Below are 22,283 nucleotides of genomic sequence, written 5' to 3' on the forward strand. Positions count from 1 at the left end.
CAAGTGCCTTCTTTATCTTTGATATTAAACCCCTTATCAAATGGGTATTGATTAAATTTTTTTCCCGTTCTGTGGACTGCCGTATCTTTGATATTAAACCCCTTACCAAATGGGTATTGGGTAAATAATTTTTCTCATTCTGTGGGCTGCCATTGTATCTTGGTCACTGTTTCTTTTGAGGTGCAGAAGCTTCTTTGTTAATGTAGTCCCATTTGTTCATCTTTGCTTCTACTTGCTTGGTCAGCCTTTAGCTTCAGTGTCTTGGAGAGTTTTGCATACATTTTTCTCCAAGTATCTTATGGATTCAGGTTGACTTCAGTAGTTTTAAACAAAAATATAATTTGAATTTTTTGCTTTCAGAAATTAGAGAAATTACTAAATATTTTGCTCGAGCGGGCCCACAGCGGGTAGGGCGTTTGCCTTACAAGCCGCCAACATGACCGACCCGAGTTCGATTCCTCCGCCCCTCTCGGAGAGCCCGGCAAGCTACCGAGAGTATTCGATATGCCAGACACAGTAACAACAAAGTCTCCAATGGAGACGTTACTGGGCCCGCTCGAGCAAATCGACGATCAACGGGAGGGCCTTTACCTTACCTTACCTTACTAAATATTTTATAAGCACACTTTGACCTGTGATAAAAAAAATTGATGATATTTTGTGTTTATAAACTTGTAAGTTTATGGTCCCCCATGTAAGGATATTTTATATAAGTGTGTGTGTGTGTGTGTTTTAAATTTAGTCACCTTGAAATTATAAAGTTATTCATGATTGGGCTCCAGGCACAAAATGTTTGAACACCTGTTCCTTCACCAGTGTCCGCTTCTTTCCATCATTGTACTCTCCCCAGTTCCCCATTTTGCCTTCCATCCTGTCAGTCTGAAAAAAGGCGAGGGACTTTTTTGTTTTTGCACTGTGCTTTATAATACCATTATGGATGAGGTTTCATGCATAACACTTTACCCCCTGTCAGCAGCACCTCCTCCTGGTTGAGCAATCTCCTCTGTCATAGTTGTTCTCCCCTTATCCTGTCCACCATCCCTGCTTTCTCTCTCTCCTTCCCCTCCATGTGGCATCTTAAAAGACTCAATGTATAGGTTTATACTTGCTAAAAACTCGTTGAGTACTAAGTAAACTTTGGCTTTTATCTTTTGCTGAATAAATAATAAAAACGAAGTTAGTGGAAAGATTAATGGCTTACTGAACTAAGCTACTGAACTTAGTACCACAGTTGTGTGTTTGTTTTTTTAATTTTTCTGAATTGATTTTTACATGAATTTGTATGGAAGAACCAGGAAAATAATATTCCCGGAACTAGTTTAAACTGGACATGCTTTTCAGGAGTTAGAAATATATTAGTTTTTGCTATTTTGTTTCCAGCCTATGTATGCCTATTGATAGTCACTTTGTTTTCCTTTGAGTATCTCGCAGGCATGGCAAAGCCTGTCAAGTTACCCATGACTTGACATATTCCATATGTGAGACAGAGTAACAAGTCTCACAATGTTACTGGGCCCACTGGAGCAAATCGATGAACAACAGGAGAACAGTGACAGTGACAGTCTTTTAATGTTAACTTCTGTGAGACTCAGGGACTTTTTTTTTTTTTAATTTTATTGAATCACCGTGAGATAGTTACAAGCTTTCATGTTTGGGTTATAATCACACAATGATCAAACCACTCATCCCTCCATTAGTGCACATTCCCCACCACCAGTATCCCTGGTATACCCCCTCTTTCCCACCCTCTCCCTGCCCTCAGGGCAGACAATATTCCCCATACTCTCCCTCTACTTTTAGGCATTATGGTTTGCAGTACAGACACTGAGAGGTTACCATGTTTGATCCTTATCTACTTTCTGCACACATCTCCCATCCCAATTCAGGGATTGTTGGGGAACAGTTTTCCCCACAACGGTGCCTGGACATGTTGCGCGCTGAGTCCAGGCAGGTGCGGGGCGAAGGTTAACGGGCGCGCGGAGAAACACCCTCCGGGTGTTGACTGTTGATGGCTGTTGACTTTATTGCCAGATATACACATATTTTATAGAGGGTTTCAGCTTACAAGAAAGTCCAATCACATGAAGTTTAGCATTATTGGCCTGTCACCGCTCCTTCCCTGCCATGCCCCGGTCCAATCCCAGTCAATGCTGGAAGCTGCAGTTAGGGTAACTTGCTAAGCTTATATGACAGTTTCTGTGTCTAGGGCTCATGTGATTAGAAGGTCGAGAGAGGCTCAAGGCCGAACACCTGGTGCTGGCTGACACCCTGATCTTGCCAACTTTGCCCAGATAATTCCGTCTTGCAAGGCTTTGTTTCTGGGCTTCTTTGCAAGGTCAGGTCTTATCAGCACCAGTGTCTTGTCACCCTGCTCCACAAGGGACCTTTTGGGATTCCTGTAATTCTGAGCTCAGGAAGTCATTCTGAGTCTGGGTAAATCAGTCTCTCAGGTAGAGGCTGTGGTCTTGGGTTTTTTTTCAGCCTAAAGTGTTGAATTTAAGTCATGGCTCTTTATAAACTGTAGCTGCAGAAGTGGAAAATGTTTAATTTCAGAATTGTTTTGCAGCTCTCTTTTTTCTTTCAGGGTACACTCTCCTACAAAACCAGCCAGTCACTCAGTAAAGTGGACAATAGAAGAAAAAGAACTGTTTGAACAAGGGCTGGTAAATAGAGCAATTTTTAATTTATAGTACAATAATTCTAGAATCAAATAATGTAAATTAGTTTGTAGTGATGAAATTTCTAATTTAATTACTGTGAATGTACCAGTCGGTTTTTGGATCAGTTATTTTAGATGTCATTTTGGCGGCGGTTATTAAACTCCAAGAAATTTAGATATATTTGTATGTATGATACCAGTTACTTGTGTTAAAAGGGAAAAGTCATTATTTGATGTATTCTCTTTCATTTTTAAAAAATAATTTGTATTTTTGAAACTGCCTAGATCATTAGCTGGGTTCTTTTTTATTAAAATCTTTGGCATTGTGCACAGTCGATAAATATTTTAGTGTAATTAAAGACTGCAGTCATTTATTTTGCATTAATGTTTCACTGAGATCTATTTAAATGTCTACACACTAATGGAAACTATGTCAGTTTGTATTTTAAAAATATTTCTTAAAATGAAGGAATCATTAACAAAAACTTAAGCTTTTAAAAAAAACTATCCAGAGCAGTTTGTATCTTTTTCTATAAAGGTTTGATATAACCAGTATTATGTTAATAAATTGTGAAATTATGTATATGCATATATTTGGAGACTATATTATGTCTATGTAGGATTTTTGAATGTTTATTGAAATAGCATTGTTTATACTTCTTATGATGAGAAATAAAATATTTCTATATTTTTATTGTTTGTATTTTTATAGTTATTACTGTCTTGTCTATATATTCCGTGATATTTCTGTATAAACATAAACTATACTGAGGCCTTTATCTTTTCTTGGGGTTTTCTTTTCTCCCTCCTTTACTAGTGGGTTTATATTAGTGTTTCAGTCATTTGACTTTATTAACCAATCATTTATACTAGATTGTTGATACTTTGGTGTTTTCCCTTATTAAAGACTGGCTATGTGTAGATTTAGACTATGTTTGCCATTGGTGGTCATTGTAGGAACTGTAATTGCATGGTTCAAATTTAGAAAATATCAAAAGTAGTAAATTATTTGGTCTTTTGTGCCCATTTCAGTTGTTTGCGTAAGCTAAACAATTTCTAAATTGTATACTTCTAGAGGTATTTTGTGTCTATATAAGCAAATGTATTATATTCACAAATCGTTTCTTTTATAAACTCTGACATGAGAAGCTTGAAACTATTGTCTGTATTCCAAAATTCAGTTCCCACCCATTGATATTTCTGGCTTATTAGAGTCATTTCCACCAGGCTTCAGAGAAAGGAATTATATGGTATTGAATGATTTTCTCCTTTTTTTCTTAGATAGACATAGAGTCATTTTGATCCATCTTGGCTAATGTTTTCTTTGCTTCTTTTGTTAGCGTTCTCTGCCCAATTTTCTTTCTTAGTAGCTATCCCAGCAATCACAATGAGTTAATTTAGATCTTTTTTCTCCAAAAGTGTTATTTGTTTGCCTCATCCTACAATAAAGATAGATAATTCATCAGTAAGGTGATCTCATCTAGTGTGCATACTTAGTATAATTTTGCAGAAGTACCTTCAGTTTTACAATGTTGTCCATATGTCAGATTTTCTAAGGACTATATGAAATAGTATATAAATTAAGATTTATCACATGGGTTAGATCTTACAGGATGATTCGCTGTTAAAGGCATGGATTCCTGTCTACAAACCTCATCTCTGGATCAGCTTTCTGGAATTGGGACTTTTTGTTGTATGTCTTGGGGCTTGGGGGTTGTTTTTCCCTCAATTTATAAGAATTCTAAAAATTAAGTATTGTTGAACTACTTTAGCAAGTAGAAAGTGTCCTATGTTAGAGATATTCCAAAGGAGATTTATATAGAAAATCATAGAATTAATAGGTAAAAATCATTTTATCTTTGAAATTTTATGTATTCCTTTCTGTAATTTGAAACACTGAGCTCCCTTAAATTCAAGGTTCTTTCCACTTTTTTTATGAGACAGGCTTAAGGAGAATGTAGGTAGGCTTCTATTATGGGTTACTGGATCTGTGAGTCAGTTCTTTTTTTTTTTAATTTTTTTAATTTTTAATTTTTTTAATTTTTATTAGTGGAACACCATGAGGTACAGTTGTAGACTATAATCACTGTGATATCTGTATAGAAAAAAAGTATTTGATGTTTTGATGCGGGACATTTAATGAATAATGGAATATGAGTAAAAATACGGTATTCTGAAATTAGTGTCAGGACATAATTGATTTATATCAAAAAAATGTAAACAGCTTCTCTTTTAGAAACTTATTTTTTTAATTCCCTTAGATTTGAAATATAATTGTGCAATAATAATATTTACTATTAAATAGTACAGTGATACACATCTATTTTTAGATAGCTATTCATGCATCTAAATTGTTTTGATCAGTTTTCAAAAGTATGGATTGCAAAAGAATTTTAAGAATAATTTTGATTTTAAGAGTCTTATTTATATAGGAGACTTCATTGTGTGCGTTAGAAAATAAAGATGTGGTCTTTTTTTTTTATCATGGCAGTTGCTTGGAATATTAATGAGTAATATAATCAAAAGCTATTTCTTTTCCATTTTGATAACAGGCTAAATTTGGCCGAAGGTGGACCAAAATTGCCAAACTAATTGGAAGTCGTACTGTTTTGCAAGTGAAGAGTTATGCCAGACAGTACTTTAAAAATAAGGTAAAAAAATATAAATATCTTAGTGATTATATTATTTTGAATAAGCAAGATTCAAAGAGAAATAGTTTTATAATTCAGGTATTAAGTCTTGATGTTAAAATTTTTTTTAGTGACAGTATTTTTTGCCCATAAATTGCTCTCAGAATGTTTATTTCAAATACTTGAAACAAATCTTTAATATCTTTGTCTTAAACGTTTCATTCTCCACTTAATTTTATATAGTTAAATGGAAGAATAAAATAGTAATTGATCAGAAATAGCTTAAAGTCAAGTAGTATTACAGAGAGAAAACTTTAAAGGTCTTATTGTTTCCTGAAAGATATCTTTTCTTTCTAAATATTTGTTTTATAGCAACATAGTTATTAGAGCTTAAAGGCCATAAATGCTGGCATAAAACTTGGAACTGCAATGACATTTTTATAATTGTTTTAAGAATCACCTGAAAATTTTAAATTCAGAAAAATAACAGTTATGGCATAGTTCCTTGGTTTGTTGTACTTATATCTTAGAAACATAATTATTTGGAATATGGAAATGCATTGGATAAAATTTAATGTTTTAGTGAGTTTATTGATATTTATTCTTTTGCTTATTACATTATCAGATATTTTGTTTCTAATAGGAGCTAAGGGAAGATAATTTTATGCTTTATTTTATTAACACATAACACTAGAGCTATGTTAAGTGAATCTGCAAAAAAAATAGTTTCTTGTTTTTGTATTTAATGAAAGATTTTCATTTACTAAGATTATGAGAGATTCTTTCAAGTAATTAAAGAATTTTATTAAATTCTTTAATAAATTAGAGAATTATAAAATTTTAGCTTTAAAAACACAAAAACTTAGGGGCTAGGAAGATTACTTAAAGGGCTAGAGTGTATCCTTTGCATGCCCTAGGTTTGTGCCCCAGCTTTGGTCCCTGGCACTTCATGTTTCCTTGAGCACCATTCAAGAGTACCAGACTGGGAGATAGTCCCTCAGTACTGCCAAGTGTGAGCCAAGAACCAAAATTTAAGTGAAAGGTCAAATTGAGAGTCCAGAGACAGATTCCCATGTATATATTGACATCTTTGGGAAAGGAGCCAAAAAAATGAAGTGAAGTAAGGAAAATCTCTTCAATGAATGGTATTGGGAAAACTGATCAATCACATGCAAAAAAAAAAAAAAAAAGAATACCCCTTTCTAACACCATGTATAAAAGTCAAATCAAAATTGATTAAAATCTCGGGACTGGAGTGATAGACAGCGGGTAGGGCGTTTGCCTTGCATGCGGCCGACTCAGGTTCGATTCCCAGCATCCCATATGGTCTCCTGGGCACCGCCAGGAGTCATTCCTGAGTGCACAGCCAGGAGTAACCCCTGACCATCGCCAGGTGTGACCCAAAAAGCAAAAAAAAAAAAAAAAAAAGATTAAAATCTCATATCAGACCTGAATCCATAGATTATATTGAGGAAAACATAGATGTAGAGGTAGAACACTTCATGACATTAAAATTAGATTAGTGTCATGGATAAACAAATGGTTGTATCAAACTAAGAAGCTTCTGCACTCTGAAGGAAATGATGACCCCAATAAAGACACCCTGTACACTTTTGGCTTCTACTCTTCTTACAAAGGCTGATATCAGAGAATACAAAGCACTGCTGAAACTTTACTAGTGAAAAACAACCAGCCTTATCAAATATGGGGGGAAGAGATGAACAGAAACTTCTTCGAAGAAGATAAACAGGCGATCACAAGATAAATGAAAAAATGCTCTGCATCATTGATCATCAGGAAAATGCAAATTGAAACAACAATGAGGCATCATCTCACACCAGTGAGACTGGAACACATTATAGAGTAAAAAAAACAGCCAGCGATGGCAGGGCATGGCATGGATGTGGGTATAAAGGGAGCCTCATTCACTGTTGGTAGGAATGTTGACTATACAGCCTTTTGGAAGACAATAACATGCACACTTCTCAAAACACTAAAAATGAGCCTCCTGGCGTCTAGCCGAGGGGAAATGCAGGATTTAAAGGGGAAACGTGAGATTCAAAGAACAGGGAAAATGGCCAAAGGCAGCAGATACTGAGAACTGTCTTCAGTAGGAAGCTTGGCACAGGGGAGAGTGCAGAGAGCCTAGGACAGTGAGACAGGGACACATGATGGTGGAGGTTGTGGTGCTGGCGTTTTGTGTATGAAGCCCTACCAAGAACAGTTTCCAGAGTGCCTAAAATAAATTTTAGTAAGACAGTGAAAAAATAAAAGGGGCGAACCATAAAGTCAGAAATTAGTTGACATATATCAGACATTCTGAGAAATAAGCCTTTAAAATATTTCAATATTTTAGATCAGTTTTTTCTAACCTTGGTCCCCTCCGAATCTTGTTTCCTTCCCGTGGACCCTCCCACCCCCATTCTGGTTGGCCCTTAGTCTCATGCTGTGGACCCCCATTTACAGCTTTCACCAGAGATCCCCTTAGAATATACTGGTGACCCATAGAAGATTATAGGACCAAATCTTACACAATTTTGGGAAAATCTTGTATATATCTGTTATACAGCTTACAAGTCCCCAAAGAAGTGATTATTGATAGATACTATATCATATTAGAATCCAGGTCACAAATTTGGGGCTAACAATATAAGGGAAGCCAAAAGGTTAGCAGGAAAGAAAGGAGATAGTCTAAAATAACTTTCTGCAATCTTGCTAATAATTACTTGAAGTCTCATTTTATTGAAAAATCTCAGGTAAAACTTTGTATGTTTCATAAAATATTAATGTTCACCTTATTTTTTAATTTATATTTATTTCTTAATGCTGTTACTTTTTTTTAGTGAAACACCATGAGGTACAGTTGTAGATTTACAGACATTCATGCTTGGGTTTCAATCATACAATTATAGAGTATCCATCCCTCTACCAGTGTCCATTCTCTACCACCAATGAGCCCAGTGGCCCTCCCACCCCCCAACCTCATCCCCCTCTACTCCACCCTGCCTCTGTGGCAGGGCATTCCCTCTTGCTCTCTCTTTTCTTTAGGGTGTTGTAGTTTGGAATAGAGGTATTAAGTAGCCATTGTGTTTGGTCTATAGTCTACTTTCAGCACAGATCTCGCATCCCAAGCGAGTCCTCCAAACATCCTTTACTTGGTGTTCCCTTCTCTGTCTGAGCTGCCTTTTCCCCCCAGCAAGTGCTGCCGGCTTCCAAGCCATGGAGTAGACCTCCTGGTACTTCTATCAACTACTCTTGGGTGTTCAACTCCCATTCTGTTACTTTATATTCCCCAGATGAGTCCTTCTCTTTCTGGCTCATTTCACTTAGCATGATGCTTTCCATGTAAAACCACTTGTATGTAAATTTCATGACTTCATCTTTTCTAAAGGCTGCATAGTATTTCATTGTGTAGATGTACCAAAGTTTCTTTAACCAGTCATCTGTTCTTGGGCAGTTGGGTTTTTTTCCAAATTTTTGGCTATTGTGAATAGTGCAGCAATCTTCTTTGACTCTCCAGGATATATTCCCAGGAGTGGTATTGCTGAGTCAAATGGGAGCTCAATTTCTAATTTTTTGAGAATCGTCCATACTGTTTTCCAAAAGGGCTGAACCAGTACTCATTTCCACCAGCAGTGAAGGAGGGTCCCTTTCTCGCTACATCTGTGCTAACACCGGTTGCTTTTGTTCTTTTGGATGTGTGCCAGTCTCTGGTATGAGATGATATCTCATTGTTGTTTTGATCTGCATCTCCCTGATGATTAGTGATGTAGACCATTTTCTCATGTGCCTTTTTGCCATTCAGATTTCTTCTTTGAGAAAATTTCTGTTCATTTCATCACCCCACTTTTTGATGGGGTTGGATGTTTTCTTCTTGTGGAGTTCAACCAGTGCTTTGTATATCCTTGATATCAACCCCTTATTGGATGGGTATTGGGCGAATATCCTTTCCCATTCTGTTGACTGTCATTGTATTTTGGTCACTGTTTCTTTTTTTATTATTATTAGTGAGACACCATGAGGTACAGTTGTAGACTTACAAATTTTTGTGCTTGGGTTTCAATTATACAATGATCAAATACCCATCCCTCCACCAGTGCCCATTTCCAACCACCACGGATCCCAGTATCCCCCTCACCCCTCATCCCCCCCCCCCCCAATCCCACCCTGCCTCTGTGGCAGGGCATTCCCTTTTGTTCTCTCTCTCTCCTTTTGGATGTTGTGGTTTGCAAAAGAGGCATTGAGTGCAATCATGTTTGGTCTATAGTCTACTTTCAGCATGCTTCTCCCATCCTGGGAAGAGGATCCTCCCAACACTCTTTATTTGGTGCTCCTTTCTCTATCTGAGCTCCTTTTTCCCCTAGCATATGTGGCTGGCCTCCAAACCATGGAGCAAAATTCCTGGTACTAATCTCGGCCATTCTTGGGTGTTAGTCTCCTATTTTGTTACTTTATGTTCCCCAGATGAATGCAGTCTTTCTATGTCTATCCCTCTCTTTCTGACTCATTTCGCTTAGCATGATACTTTCCATGTTGTACCACTTGTATGTAAATTTCATGACTTCATCTTTTCTAACAGCTACATAGTACTCCATTTGTAAATGTACCAAAGTTTCTTTAACCAGTCATCTGTTCTCGGGCACTCAGGTTTTTTCCAGATTCTGGCTATTGTAAAGAGTGCTGCAATGAACAAACAAGTGCAGATGTCACTTCGACTATACATTTTTGCCTCTCTGGGATATATTCCCAGGAGGTGGTATTGCTGGGTCAAATGGGAGCTCAGTTCCTAATTTTTTTGAGAATCGTCCATACTGTTTTCCAAATGGGCTGAACCAGTCGGCATTCCCACCAGCAGTGAAGGGTCCCTTTCTTGCCACACCCACCCTAGCACCGGTTGCTTTTGTTCTTGTGGATGTGGGCCAGTCTCAGTGATGTGAAGTGATATCTCATTGTGGTTTTGATCTGGATCTCCCTGATGATTAATGATGTGGAGCATTTTCTCATGTGCCTTTTAGCCATTCAGATTTCTTCTTTGAGAAAGTTTCTGTTCATTTCATCGCCCCATTTTTTGATGGGGTTGGATGTTTTCTTCTTGTGGAGTTCAACCAGTACCTTGTATATCCTTGATATCAACCCCTTGTCGGATGTGTGTTCGGCGAATATCCTTTCTCATTCTGTAGACTATCTTTGTATTTTGGTCAGTTTCTTTTGAGTTGCAGAAGCTTCTTAGTTTAAGAGAGTCCCATTTGTCTATCTTTATTTTCACTTGCTTGGCCAGTGGCCATCACTGCTTCTTTTGAGTTACAGAAGCTTCTTAGTTTAATATAGTCCCATTAGTCTATCTCTTTTTTCACTTGCTTGGTCAGTGGCAAGATACCGTTAGCTTCAATGTTGTGGAGGGTTTTGCCAACCTCGTTTATGATGAAAACCCTCACCAAAATGGGTATAGAAGGGACTTTCCTCAATATAGTTAAAGCCATCTACCACAAGCCTATGGCAAGCATCATCTTCAATGGGGAAAAACTAAGAGCCTTCCCACTAAGATCAGGCACGAGACAAGGATGCCCACTCTCTCATTGCTGTTCAATATAGTACTGGAAGTACTTGCAATAGTGGGTAGGCAAGAAAAAGATATTAAGGGCATTCAGGTAGAAAAGGAAGAAATCAGGCTCTCAATATTCGCAGATGATATGATACTATACTTAGAGAACCCAAAACTTCTACCAAGAAACTCCTAGAAACAATAGACTTGTATACTGTATAGTAAAGTTGCAGGTTATAAACTCAGTACCCAAAAGTCCATGGCTTTCCTATATGCAAATAATGAGAGAGAAGAAAGTGACATGAAAACAACAATCCTATTCACAGTTGTGCCCCAGAAAAAAAGTACCTAGGAATCAGCTTAACTAAGGACGTAAAAGACCTGTATAAAGAAAACTACAAAACGCTACTTCAGGAAATAAAAGAGGACATGAGCAAATGGAAAGATATCCCCTGCTCATGGACTGGAAGAATTAGCATTGTTAAAATGGCAATACTCCCCAAAGCATTGTGCAACTTCAATGCGATCCCTATAATGATACCCATGGCATTCTTCAAAGAAATGGAGCAAAACTCCTGAAATTCATATGGAACAATAAGCCCCCACGAATAGCTAAAGCAATTCTTGGGAAAAAGAAAATGGGAGGAATCAACCTCCCCATCCTCAAACTCTACTACAAAGCAGTAATAATTAAAACAGCATGGTACTGGAACAAAGGCAGAGCCGCAGACCAATGGAACAGGGTTGAATATACTGACACCTCCTCCCAAATATATGACCATCTAATCTTTGATAAGGGAGCAAGAAATGTCAAGTGGAGCAAGGAAAGCCTTTTTAACAAATTGTGCTGGCAAAACTGGACAGCTACATGCAAAAAAGTGGGCTCAGATCTCTGCCTAACACCATGTACAAAAGTAAGATCAAAATGGATTAAAGACCTCAACATCAGACTGGAATCTATAATGTTCACTTTAATATAAAGATTTACTTTTCCATACTGAGTCTCCTAGTAAAACTGACAGTACAGAGCTGGGGATAGCTTATAAAGGGGTATAACATGTGTTTTGCATGGGTAAGGTCTCTGACTTGATTCCTGACACTGCATTCCCACCCCCACTGCCCGGTGTTGCGGCTGGGAGCAGCCCTGGGAGTCCCTCGAAACACTGACCCAAGCAGTGAAGCGAGAACAGGCAGGCACACACTGATACTGAGCTCCCCCACCCTCCAGCTCTGTGGAGAGGTCCGCATTATAAAAGCAAGACAGACTGGCTCTGTATGATGGACTACCTGGCAATTTGTGAAGTACAGAAATAATACCCAAGTTACCTTTATTCCATTTCATAAAACTTTATCCTGGGAAGAAGCTGGCTTACGAATGCTTTAGCTTGGTTAAAAGAGGGGGCAGATAATTGATCCTTGATCAATCAATTCCTTTTCTTCCTACCTCTGCCCAAATGAATACATAATACACTCATGTAATATTCAGATTATATGACCCCCTCCCTGACTGAGAAATACTGTCCTAGAGAATGCATTCGTGTGATAAGTATTAGATCATTCTCTGTGGTAGGGGTCACAATATGAGGCTAGACTACTGAAATTAATCTCTTAAATCACTACTTCATGCATTTGTTAGAAGGATTAAAGATGTATAATTCTTAGTATAAAAGAGTAGCACCGTAGCACTGTCCTCCGTTGTTCATCCATTTGCTCGAGCGGGCCCAGTAACATCTCCATTGTGAGACTCGTTACTGTGTTTGGCACATCTAATACGTCACGGGGAGCTTGCCATGCTTTGCCGTGCGGGCAACATACTTGCTGGGTATACTTGGTAGCTTGCTGGGCTCTCTGAGAGAGGCGGAGGAATCGAACCTGGATTGGCCGGGTAGGCTGTGTGGAAGGCAAACGCCCTACCCGCTGTGCTATCGCTCCAGCCCCATAGAAGAGTAATTGATTATTTTTTTGTTGTTTAATGGTTTTGGCTTACACCCAGTGGTGCTCAGAGCTTACTCCTGACTCTGAGCTCCTGTCAGTCCTGGTGGGCTCAGGGACCGAATGGGGTGCCCGGGGTCAAATCTGGGTCAGCTGTGTGCAAGGCAAGCACCTTAGCAACTACTATTGCCCCAGTCCGAGTAATTGGTTATTATTACAAAGTTCTCTGTGACTTTTAAACTTTGTTATATCATATAGCATAATATGTTGGTATATTTAATGGTCAGATTATGATATATGGGCTGGAGCGATAGCTCAGTGGGTAGCATGTGTGCTTTGCACGCGGCCAACCCAGGTTCAATTCCTCCACCCTTCTCGGAGAGCCCGGCAAGCTACCGAGAGTATCCTGCCTGCACAGCAGAGCCTGGCAAGCTCCCCATGGCGTATTCGATATACCAAAAACAGTAACAAGTCTCACAATGGAGACATTACTGGTGCCCGCTCGAGCAAATCGATAAACAATGGGAGGACAGTACTACAGTGGACAGTATGTTATATAACTCATTTCTTTAATCTTTGAGTATTTCTTTATGCCTTTGGAATCTCCCATAGTATATTTTTGCTTTTCTTTTTTGCCTAATCAAAAACAAATAAAACTTGCATAAAAATTTCAAGTACTAGGCTGGAGTGATAGCACAGCAGGTAGGGCATTTGCCTTGCACACAGCCAACCTGGGTTCAATTCCCAGCATCCCAGATGGTCCCCCTAGCACCACCAGGAGTAATTCTTGAGTGCATGAGCCAGGAGTAACCCCTGTGCATCGCCGGACGTGACTCAAAAAGCAAAAAAAAAAAAAAAAAAAAGTTTCAAGTACTTTTAAGATCGTTTATAAATAAGAGATACTCTCTTACAGAGTAATAGGACATGAATCAATCTTCATGATCATTAGATTAATAAAAATCACAAAACCATGAATGATTCATACATCTTAGTATTTGAAGTGGTAATTTGTTATTTTTTGATTTGGGGGCCACACCTGGCAATATTCAGAGGTTTCTCCTGGCTCTGCACTCAGGAATCACTCCTGGCGGTGCTCAGAGACTGGAAATGAGACGCTGGGTATTGAACTTGATTTGGCTGCGTGCACAGCAAGCAACCTGTCTGCTATCCTATCTCTCTGGCTCCTAAAGTGGTGAATCATTACATTTACAATGCAATTGCAAATACTTTAAAGAAATGTACAATCAGGTATAACCTACCATTGATATGTATAATATTGTATTTGTGTATATATTGTGTGTGATTAAATCTTAAAATCTTAATATGATTTGCTGTTGTTTTTTTTTTCTCATGGTTTTGAATAAGGTAAAATTAGATGGTCCAGAGGAAGAAGCACCAAATGGAAAGAACAGCAGTGACCTTCAGGTTAAAAATGAAGTCGAAGGGACCAAGACCCGCACACCCTCAGATTTATGGGGCCGTGCTGATCCCAACTTAAATGCTGTACGAATTGAAAAGTTGTCTGATGATGAAGAAGTAGACATCACGGATGAGTCAGATGACATGACCTCTCAAGCACCCCAAACAAATCCTAAGAGTGATCTGCTGTTAAACGTTCCTAGTAACCAAACACACAAAACCAGTCAAGAAAAAGAATCTACTACTTTGGACAGCCAAGAAAATCCTGTTTCTAAATCTTCCAAGGAATATCTTCAGAATATGAGGCATGGTGAAATGGAAACACTTTCATGTTCAGAAATTACATTTTGTAATGAAAAACAGTATACCCCTGGTGAAAAATTGGTTGAGTTAATTGATCAGAAATGTAACAAATTGGTTAAAACCTGTGACGAGCATGATGGAAATGGAATAGTGAGTGATGTGGGGCATTTGCCTTCTCCAGAGCCCAGTGAAGGTCAGAAAGATTCGAGGGATGGTGAAATACTTTTTCATTCATCCTTCCAAGTGGAGGGGGAGAACCATGAGGAAGAAGAGCTGAAGCCACCAGAACAAGAAGTAGAAGTAGATAGAAATACCATTCAAGAAGAAGAAAAGCAAGCAATTCCTGAGTTTTTTGAAGGCCGCCAAGCTAAAACACCAGAACGTTATTTGAAAATTAGGAATTATATTTTGGATCAATGGTAAGATGTTTTAAAACTTTTTTTTTAATTTAATTTTATAGTTTTTTTTTTAATTTTTTTTTATTAGTGAAACACCATGAGGTACAGTTGTAGATTTACAATTTTTTGTGCTTGGGTTTGATTATACAATGATCAGATACCCATCCCTCCACCAGTGCCCATTTTCCACCACCATGGATAATATCCCCCCCACCCCCATCCCCCATCCCCCCTGCCTCTGTGGCAGGGCAATCCCCTGTGTTCTCTCTCTCCTTTTGGGTGTTGTGGTCTGCAAAAGAGGCATTGAGTGGCAAACATGTTCAGTCCATAGTCCACTTTCGACATGCATCTGTTTTAAAACTTTTAATTGGTCCTATGCAGAATTTAACTTTAGTATTGCTAGTGATCTGGAGATATCTAGCATAAACATGTTTCAAGAAGACAAGATTTAAAATTTCTCTTAAATATTAGATGGGGGTTGTGTTTACATTATTATCTATAACTCTCTTAATCTGTCTCTCCATTCATAAAGAGTATTTTGGCTCTCTGGGGCCAGAGAGATTTCAGGGGTAAATATATTTGTTTTCCATTTTATATATTTTTTGCCTTGATTAAAATTTAGCATACAGCGTTTAGGTTTTTTTTTTTCCAGATCATTTTTAGGAACTGGAGTGACAGCTCTACCTGTAAGACGCTTGCCTTGCACGTGACAAACTCAGATTTGATCCCCAGCATCCCATGTAGTTCACCGTGCCTGGCCAGGAGTGATCCCTGAGTATAGAGCCAGGAGTAAGCTCTGGGCACTGCCGGGTATGGCCCCAAAACAAAATAGATTGTTTATAAATTAGACAATCATACTCACTGGCTAAATAATGAACCAAAGTAATATATTAAAAACTGTAATTGGGAAAGTCAGGACTGGAGAGATAGTACAATAGACAAGGAGCTTGCCTTGCAAATGGCTGACCCAGGTTCGATCCCCAGCACCCCCTATGGTCCCCTGAGCACTGCCAAGTGTGTTTCCCACCCCACTCAAAAAAAAAAAATTGGAAAGGTACTTTCACAGGTCCTATCAAAGTTAATCTTTTAATTCAAAGATGAATCCAGAGCCCTGAAATAATTCATTGGAATCAACTGAATTTGGTACTAGGGAACAAATAATATTTGAAAAAACCCTCAATACTTGCAAGTTACTGTATCATTTAAAAACATGTTCAGAAAGAAGTACACCAGAGTATTAGGTGTAAATACAGCATTCTGTATACTATATTTACATATTGAGAGGGGTAATATTTTTAAGGTCTTTTAAATATTGAAAGTTTTTCCTAAAAATGTTTTTTCATGTTTTTATTCATTAAAAATAATTGTACTTTTATCTTTTAACTAGGGCGATATGCAAACCGAAATACTTAAATAAGACCTCAGTACGTCCTGGCCTGAAGAACTGTGGGGACGTTAATTGTATTGGACGGATTCATACATACCTCGAGTTGATAGGAGCAATCAATTTTGGATGTGGTAAAAAAATTTTCACCTTCCAAAAAAAACTTTTATTATTATTTTTTAATTTATTCTTTTAAAAAAACTTTACCCAAAGTATTTTATACTCAACATTTTGTTTTTACAGACATTGTTCATTTGTTTAATGATTAGCATTCAAATCAATTCAGATACAGATTTCTTCAGGAAAATGCTATAATATTATAGATTAAACATATTGAGATTTTTCTGTAAAGCATATGTCTGTCGATTAAACTGTTTCTCTTTAACCCATGGTGAAAAGTTGATGGTGTACTTTTTTAATGTAAAGCAGTCATCTTAAGCAGTTGAGAATCTAAGAATTCAGTTCTTAGGGCCAGAACGATAGTACAGAGTGGAAGGTGCTTACCCTGCACACAGGTGACCCGAGTTTGATCCCCAGCCCCTCAGGAATGATCCCTTAACAGCGAGCCTAGAATAATCTCTGAACACTGCCAGGGAGAGCCCGGCATCCCCCAGACCCCTAAACGATGCAGCTCTTTCTCAGAAAGAAATAAAATTATTTCATCTTAACTTGAACTTAATAACAGTAGGACCTTCAGCATATATATTTGTGGAAAAAAATTTATTTAGTTTGCTTTAGTTTTTCTCAAATTAAAAAACAGTGAATGGGCATAGTTTTAAATTCTATCCTTTTAGTAGGACGCAAATTTCTGACATTAGCTATAGGTACAAAGTAATAAGGTAATTACAGTTTTGTACCCATGATTTAAGAATAGGCTGTATATTCTTTGTCTATGAAAAGACCATCTTTCTCTCAGAGATGACTCATTTTACAGAGATCAGTGGTATTTACAGTTTTGCATGAGATCGCCCTTTCACTTTTGTGCCTGTGTGGTCCAAAGCACTTTATGTTGGGATTAGCTTCTCAGGAGAAATAAGGCTTCCTGAGGTGAATAAACAGAAAATGAAATCGTGTTCTGTATTAGCCTTCTAAGGTTAATGAAGGAGGCTTGGCAATCATTTAATCAGAATGAAATTATCCATTTCATAAATACCCCATTTTGTTAAGATTGTCTTATACTAACTGATTTACTTTTATCTGAGAATTACAAAGTAGCATATCGATGATATGATTGGGGAATAGATTGTGAAATAGAGTAATAGAATATCAAGTATAAAAAAAACTTTCCACCTATTTAACAAATGATAAATTTGTTAAATCTAACGAATGGTACATTTGTTGAAATCTAACATCATAAATTTATTCAATTTAACAAATTTCTTTATACTTACGTAACAGATGAGTTTTGTAAAGTAAATTGTGTTTTTTTCTGAATTCCAATAGAACAGGCCATATATAACAAGCCACAGCCAGTTGATAAAGCTCGAATCAGAGATAGAAAAGATGCAGTAGAGGCATACCAACTCGCCCAGCGCCTGCAGTCTGTGGTAAGCAAACAGTCATTCCTCTCCCTCAGATGATCCCTGGTTGGTTCTGTCCTTGGTCAGTTAGGAGTGTGGCCTTCCCTTCAATTGTGTGACAAATGGCTGTTTAGTTGAGCATATATTTGTCTTGCATTTCAGTTTTGCTGTTGACATATTTGAGTCACCTTTCAATTTCAATGTTATTTACAAGTTAAAGAAACCCCTCAAAATTGACTGCCAGATTTTATTGCCCTTTGGGGACTGGGGGGATGCATAGTAGGACGACACCTGGTAGTGTTCAGTGCTTACTCCTGGCTCTGTGCTCCAGGATCATTCCTGATGATGCTCAGAGGACTATATGAGATTGAACTGTAATTGACCACACTCAAGGCGAGCACTTATCTCTCTGGCCCTGAATTTCTCTTTCCACCATTTGTGAGCTAATATTTGAGAGATTAAAAAAAAAAATTGAAAGTCAGAAAACCCCACTAAGAAAACGATTTCTCATTCAATCACTCCGTAGTAGAAAACTTTAACACTTGCAAGAATTTATGAGAGGTACAATTCTGAAAACTTGAATAAAATTAATTACATCTGAGCCCAGACACAGTAACAACAAAGTCTCCAATGGAGACGTTACTGGGCCCGCTCGAGCAAATCGATGATCAACGGGAGGGCCTTTACTTTTTACTTTACTTACATCTGAGCCCTGAGCACAGGCAGATATGGCTCTGAACCACCCCACCCCAACCCCTGCAAAAAAAAGAAAAAAGAAAAATAGGAATTAAATTATAGAAAATCATCACAGATTTATTTCTGAGCACTATATTAACTATTGAACATATAAACTGTTATAAATTGCTGTTGAGAGATTAGTGTTGTAATGAAGAACTTACATTTAGAAAATATTCTCTTTGGCTTTTTATCTTAATTCTCCAAATTAAACTTGTTACCCTTTGTTTTATTCTAATCTCATCATAGCGCACAAGGAGACGGAGGGTCAGAGATCCATGGGGAAATTGGTGTGATGCAAAGGATTTAGAAGGACAGACTTTTGAGGTAACTCTGACGTTTTCAAATGATAGGAGTTCTTTTTTGTCTATGTATTTTGATATCTTAATGCCACATTTATCACAGTTTACATGTGTATGTTGATCAATTCTGAGTTAATGTATTTGTTGAGAAGTCAATAATAAACAGGCAGAAAACATTACTGGTACAGTTGACTAGCAGTTGGAGTGACTTTCTAAACTCTGGTATTATCTCTACATTCAGTTTAATCTAGTTTAAGGATATCTGCAGGAGTGGAAGGAAGTGATGTACCCTATTCATTTCACTGAATGTTTATTGAATGGTACTCCAATATATCAGTTAAAGTCATATTCTGAGCATAGGCTATGTGTGTGTGTGTGTGTGTGTGTGTGTGTGTGTGTGTGTGTGTTTGATTTGTGAACCACCAGTGCAGGTTGAATGGAAAGAATGTATGATTCTTACTTACTGGCTTTGTTACCTTAGGCAATTTTTTTTTTAGTACTTCCTTGCTGAGTTTTAGTCTGGTTCTATCAAGAGGTAATAGGGTGACAGGGTGACTGTGTTGAAGTCTCAACTACTATTGTGTTGCTAACCAGTGTCCTCCTTAAAGTCTATTAGCAGTTGTTTTCTTTTTTATTTATTTATTTATTTTTTAGTGAAACACCATGAGGTACAGTTACAGACTTAGGATACTTTCCTGTTTTTATTTCAGTCATTTTCATTTCATTTCATTTCATCATCCTGTTAATCGTCGATTGCCTCGAGCAGGCCCCAGTAACGTCTCTTTCATCCTAGCCCTGAGATTATATTCAGGGCTCTTTAGGAGAATGAGACCCATCATTGTTACTGGTATTTGGCATATTTGGTAGGCCACGGGGAGTTTGCCAGACTCTGCCCTGTGGGCAGGCTACATTCGACAGCCTGCAAGTTTGTCCAAAGTAGGAATGAGACAATAAGATGTCGCGCGGCTGCGCGGTTCCGGGATCTGGATTTTATAGTCTCTGAGTCTTGGCCGCTGATGGGATTACACGGCGCCAGGGGGCCAGGTGGTGGGTGTGACCCCCGCCTACTGGAATTTGGAGGATCTGGGTGGAAGATGCTCGACTCCAATTCGAGTAGGCTTGGAGGTCTCGGCCCCGGAACCCGCGTGGCTTTGTCCCTCTGCCAGTACCTTCATGTGTGCGGAGAGTGGTCTCAGCATGGTGGTGGCTGGTCCTGGAGGTCTTCGGCTGCCGTAGCCCTGGTCGGGGCGGGGAGGAAAGCTCAACCCGCTCCCCTCCAAGGGACTCCGGGAAGGAACACCGAGGCGCGGGGGCAGAGTCATACAATGATTAAGTACCCATCTCTCCACCAGTGCCCATTCTCTACCACCAAGATCCCAGTATCCCTCCCACCACCCCCACTCCAAACCCTCCACTCCATCCCACCTCGTGGCAGGGCATTCCCTTTTGCTCTCTCTCTCCTTTTGGGTATTGTAGAGTGGCCATCATGTTCGGTCCATAGTCTACTTTTAGCACGCATCTCCCATCCCGAGCAGGCCCTCCAAGCACCCTTTACTTGGTAGTCCCTTCTCTATTTGAGCTGCCTTTCCCCTCAGCATGTGAGGCCGGCTTCCAAGCCATGGTGCAATCCTCCTGGTACTTATCTCTACTATTCTTGGGTATGAGTCTCTCATTCTGTTACTTTATATTCCACAAATGAGTTCAATCTTTCTATGTCTGTCCCTCTCTGACTCATTTCACTTAACATGGTAAATTTTATGACTTCATATTTTGTAACAGCTGCATAGTATTCCATTGTGTAAATGTACCAAAGTTTCTTTAACCAGTCATCTGTTCTCGGGTACTCGGGTTTTTTACAGATTCTGGCTATTGTAAACAGAGCTGCTGTCACTGTCACTGTCCTCCCATTGTTCATCGATTTGCTTGAGTGGGCCCAGTAACGTCTCCATTGTGACAATTGTACTGTATTTGGCATATCGAATACGTCACCAGTAGCTTGCCAGGCTTTGCCGTGCGGGCGAGATACTCGGTAGCTTGCTGGGGTCTGAGAGGGATGGAGGACTTGAACTTGGGTTGGCCATGTTGGCCGCTTGCAAGGCAAACGCCCTACCCGCTGTGCTATCGCTCCAGCCACATAAAAGTGCAGATGTCATTTCTACTATACTTTTTTGCATCTCCAGGATATATTCCCAAAAGTAGTATTGCTGGGTCAAATGGGAGCTCAATTTCTAATTTTTTGAGAAGTGCCCATACTGTTTTCCAAAAGTGCTGAACCAAAAGGGCATTCCCACCAGCAGTGAAGGAGAGTCCCTTTCTCCCCACATCCATGCTTACACCAGTTGCTTTTGTTCTTTTGGATGTGTGCCTGTCTCTGTGGTGTGAGATGATATCTCATTGTTGTTTTGATCTGCATCTCCCTGATGATTGGTGATGAAGAGCATTTTTTCATGTGCCTTTTGGCCATTCGAATTTCTTCGAGAAAGTTTCTATTCATTTCATCTCCCCATTTTCTGATGGGGTTGGATGTTTTCTTATAGAATTCAACCAGTGCCTTGTATATCCTTGATATCAACTCCTTATCAGATGGGTATTGGGTGAATATCCTTTCCCATTCTGTTGACTGTCTTTGTATTTTGGTCACTGTATCTTTTGAGGTGCAGAAGCTTAGTTTAAGATAGTCCCATTTGTTTATCTCTGTTTCCACTTACTTGGTCAGTGGCGTGTCATCTTTGAAGATACCTTTAGATTCAATGTCTGGAAAGTTTTGCCGACCTTATATTCAATGTGCCTTATGGATTCTGGTCTGATGTTGAGGTCTTTAATCCATTTTGATCTAACTTTTGTACATGGTATTAGGAAGAGGTTTGAGCCTTTTTTTTTTTTTTTGCATGTAGCTGTCCAGTTTTGCCAGCACCATTTGTTAAAGAGGCTTTCCTTGCTCCACTTTACTTTTCTTGCTCCCTTATCAAAGATTAGATGATAATATATTTGAGAGTGTGTGAAAGGATACTCAACCCTGTTCCATTGGTCTGCGGCTCTGCCTTTGTTCCAGTACCATGCTGTTTTAATTATTACCGCTTTGTAGTAGAGTTTGAGATTGGGGAAGGTGATGACCTTAGGCAAATTTTTAACCTCACTGAATCTCAAGTTTTTGTTTCCAAAGGTTGAATAATATCTCCCTCATAGAATTTCTGGTAAATCCAGTGAAATAGGTTCAATAACATATAATAAGATGCTAAAGCCAGGTACTCAGTAAGCCTTGGCTGGTCAGATTTTTAATACATCATCTTTTTCCCCTTTTCACTCCCTGCTCCCCACCCACAATTTCTCTCTGCCAGGCACAACAATTAGTGATGCAAAGTTTCTGCGTAGAGGAACTTAACATTTCTCATAGGAAAGATAAAACCCGTGGTTCCTAAAGATTAGTCCCAGAAAATAAAATGTTTTTAGTGAAACCAA

At 38.6% G+C, this 22,283-nt stretch overlaps 1 protein-coding gene across 2 annotated transcripts in view; it reads left to right on the forward strand.

Moving 5' to 3' along the window:
- MYSM1 (Myb like, SWIRM and MPN domains 1) overlaps positions 1-22,283 on the forward strand; it is a 46,728-nt gene that overhangs the window by 10,502 nt on the left and 13,943 nt on the right. For both annotated transcript variants that reach the window (XM_056122290.1, XM_056122291.1), the window contains exons 5-10: positions 2,585-2,663; positions 5,212-5,310; positions 14,129-14,904; positions 16,271-16,401; positions 17,711-17,814; positions 18,772-18,849. In XM_056122290.1, the coding sequence (XP_055978265.1) occupies positions 2,585-2,663; positions 5,212-5,310; positions 14,129-14,904; positions 16,271-16,401; positions 17,711-17,814; positions 18,772-18,849 (1,267 nt within the window). The remainder of the gene's footprint in view (positions 1-2,584; positions 2,664-5,211; positions 5,311-14,128; positions 14,905-16,270; positions 16,402-17,710; positions 17,815-18,771; positions 18,850-22,283) is intronic.

The sequence above is a fragment of the Sorex fumeus genome, unplaced genomic scaffold, assembly GCF_029834395.1.
Source record: "Sorex fumeus unplaced genomic scaffold, SorFum_2.1 ptg000045l, whole genome shotgun sequence".
NCBI classification, from domain to species: Eukaryota; Metazoa; Chordata; class Mammalia; order Eulipotyphla; family Soricidae; genus Sorex; species Sorex fumeus.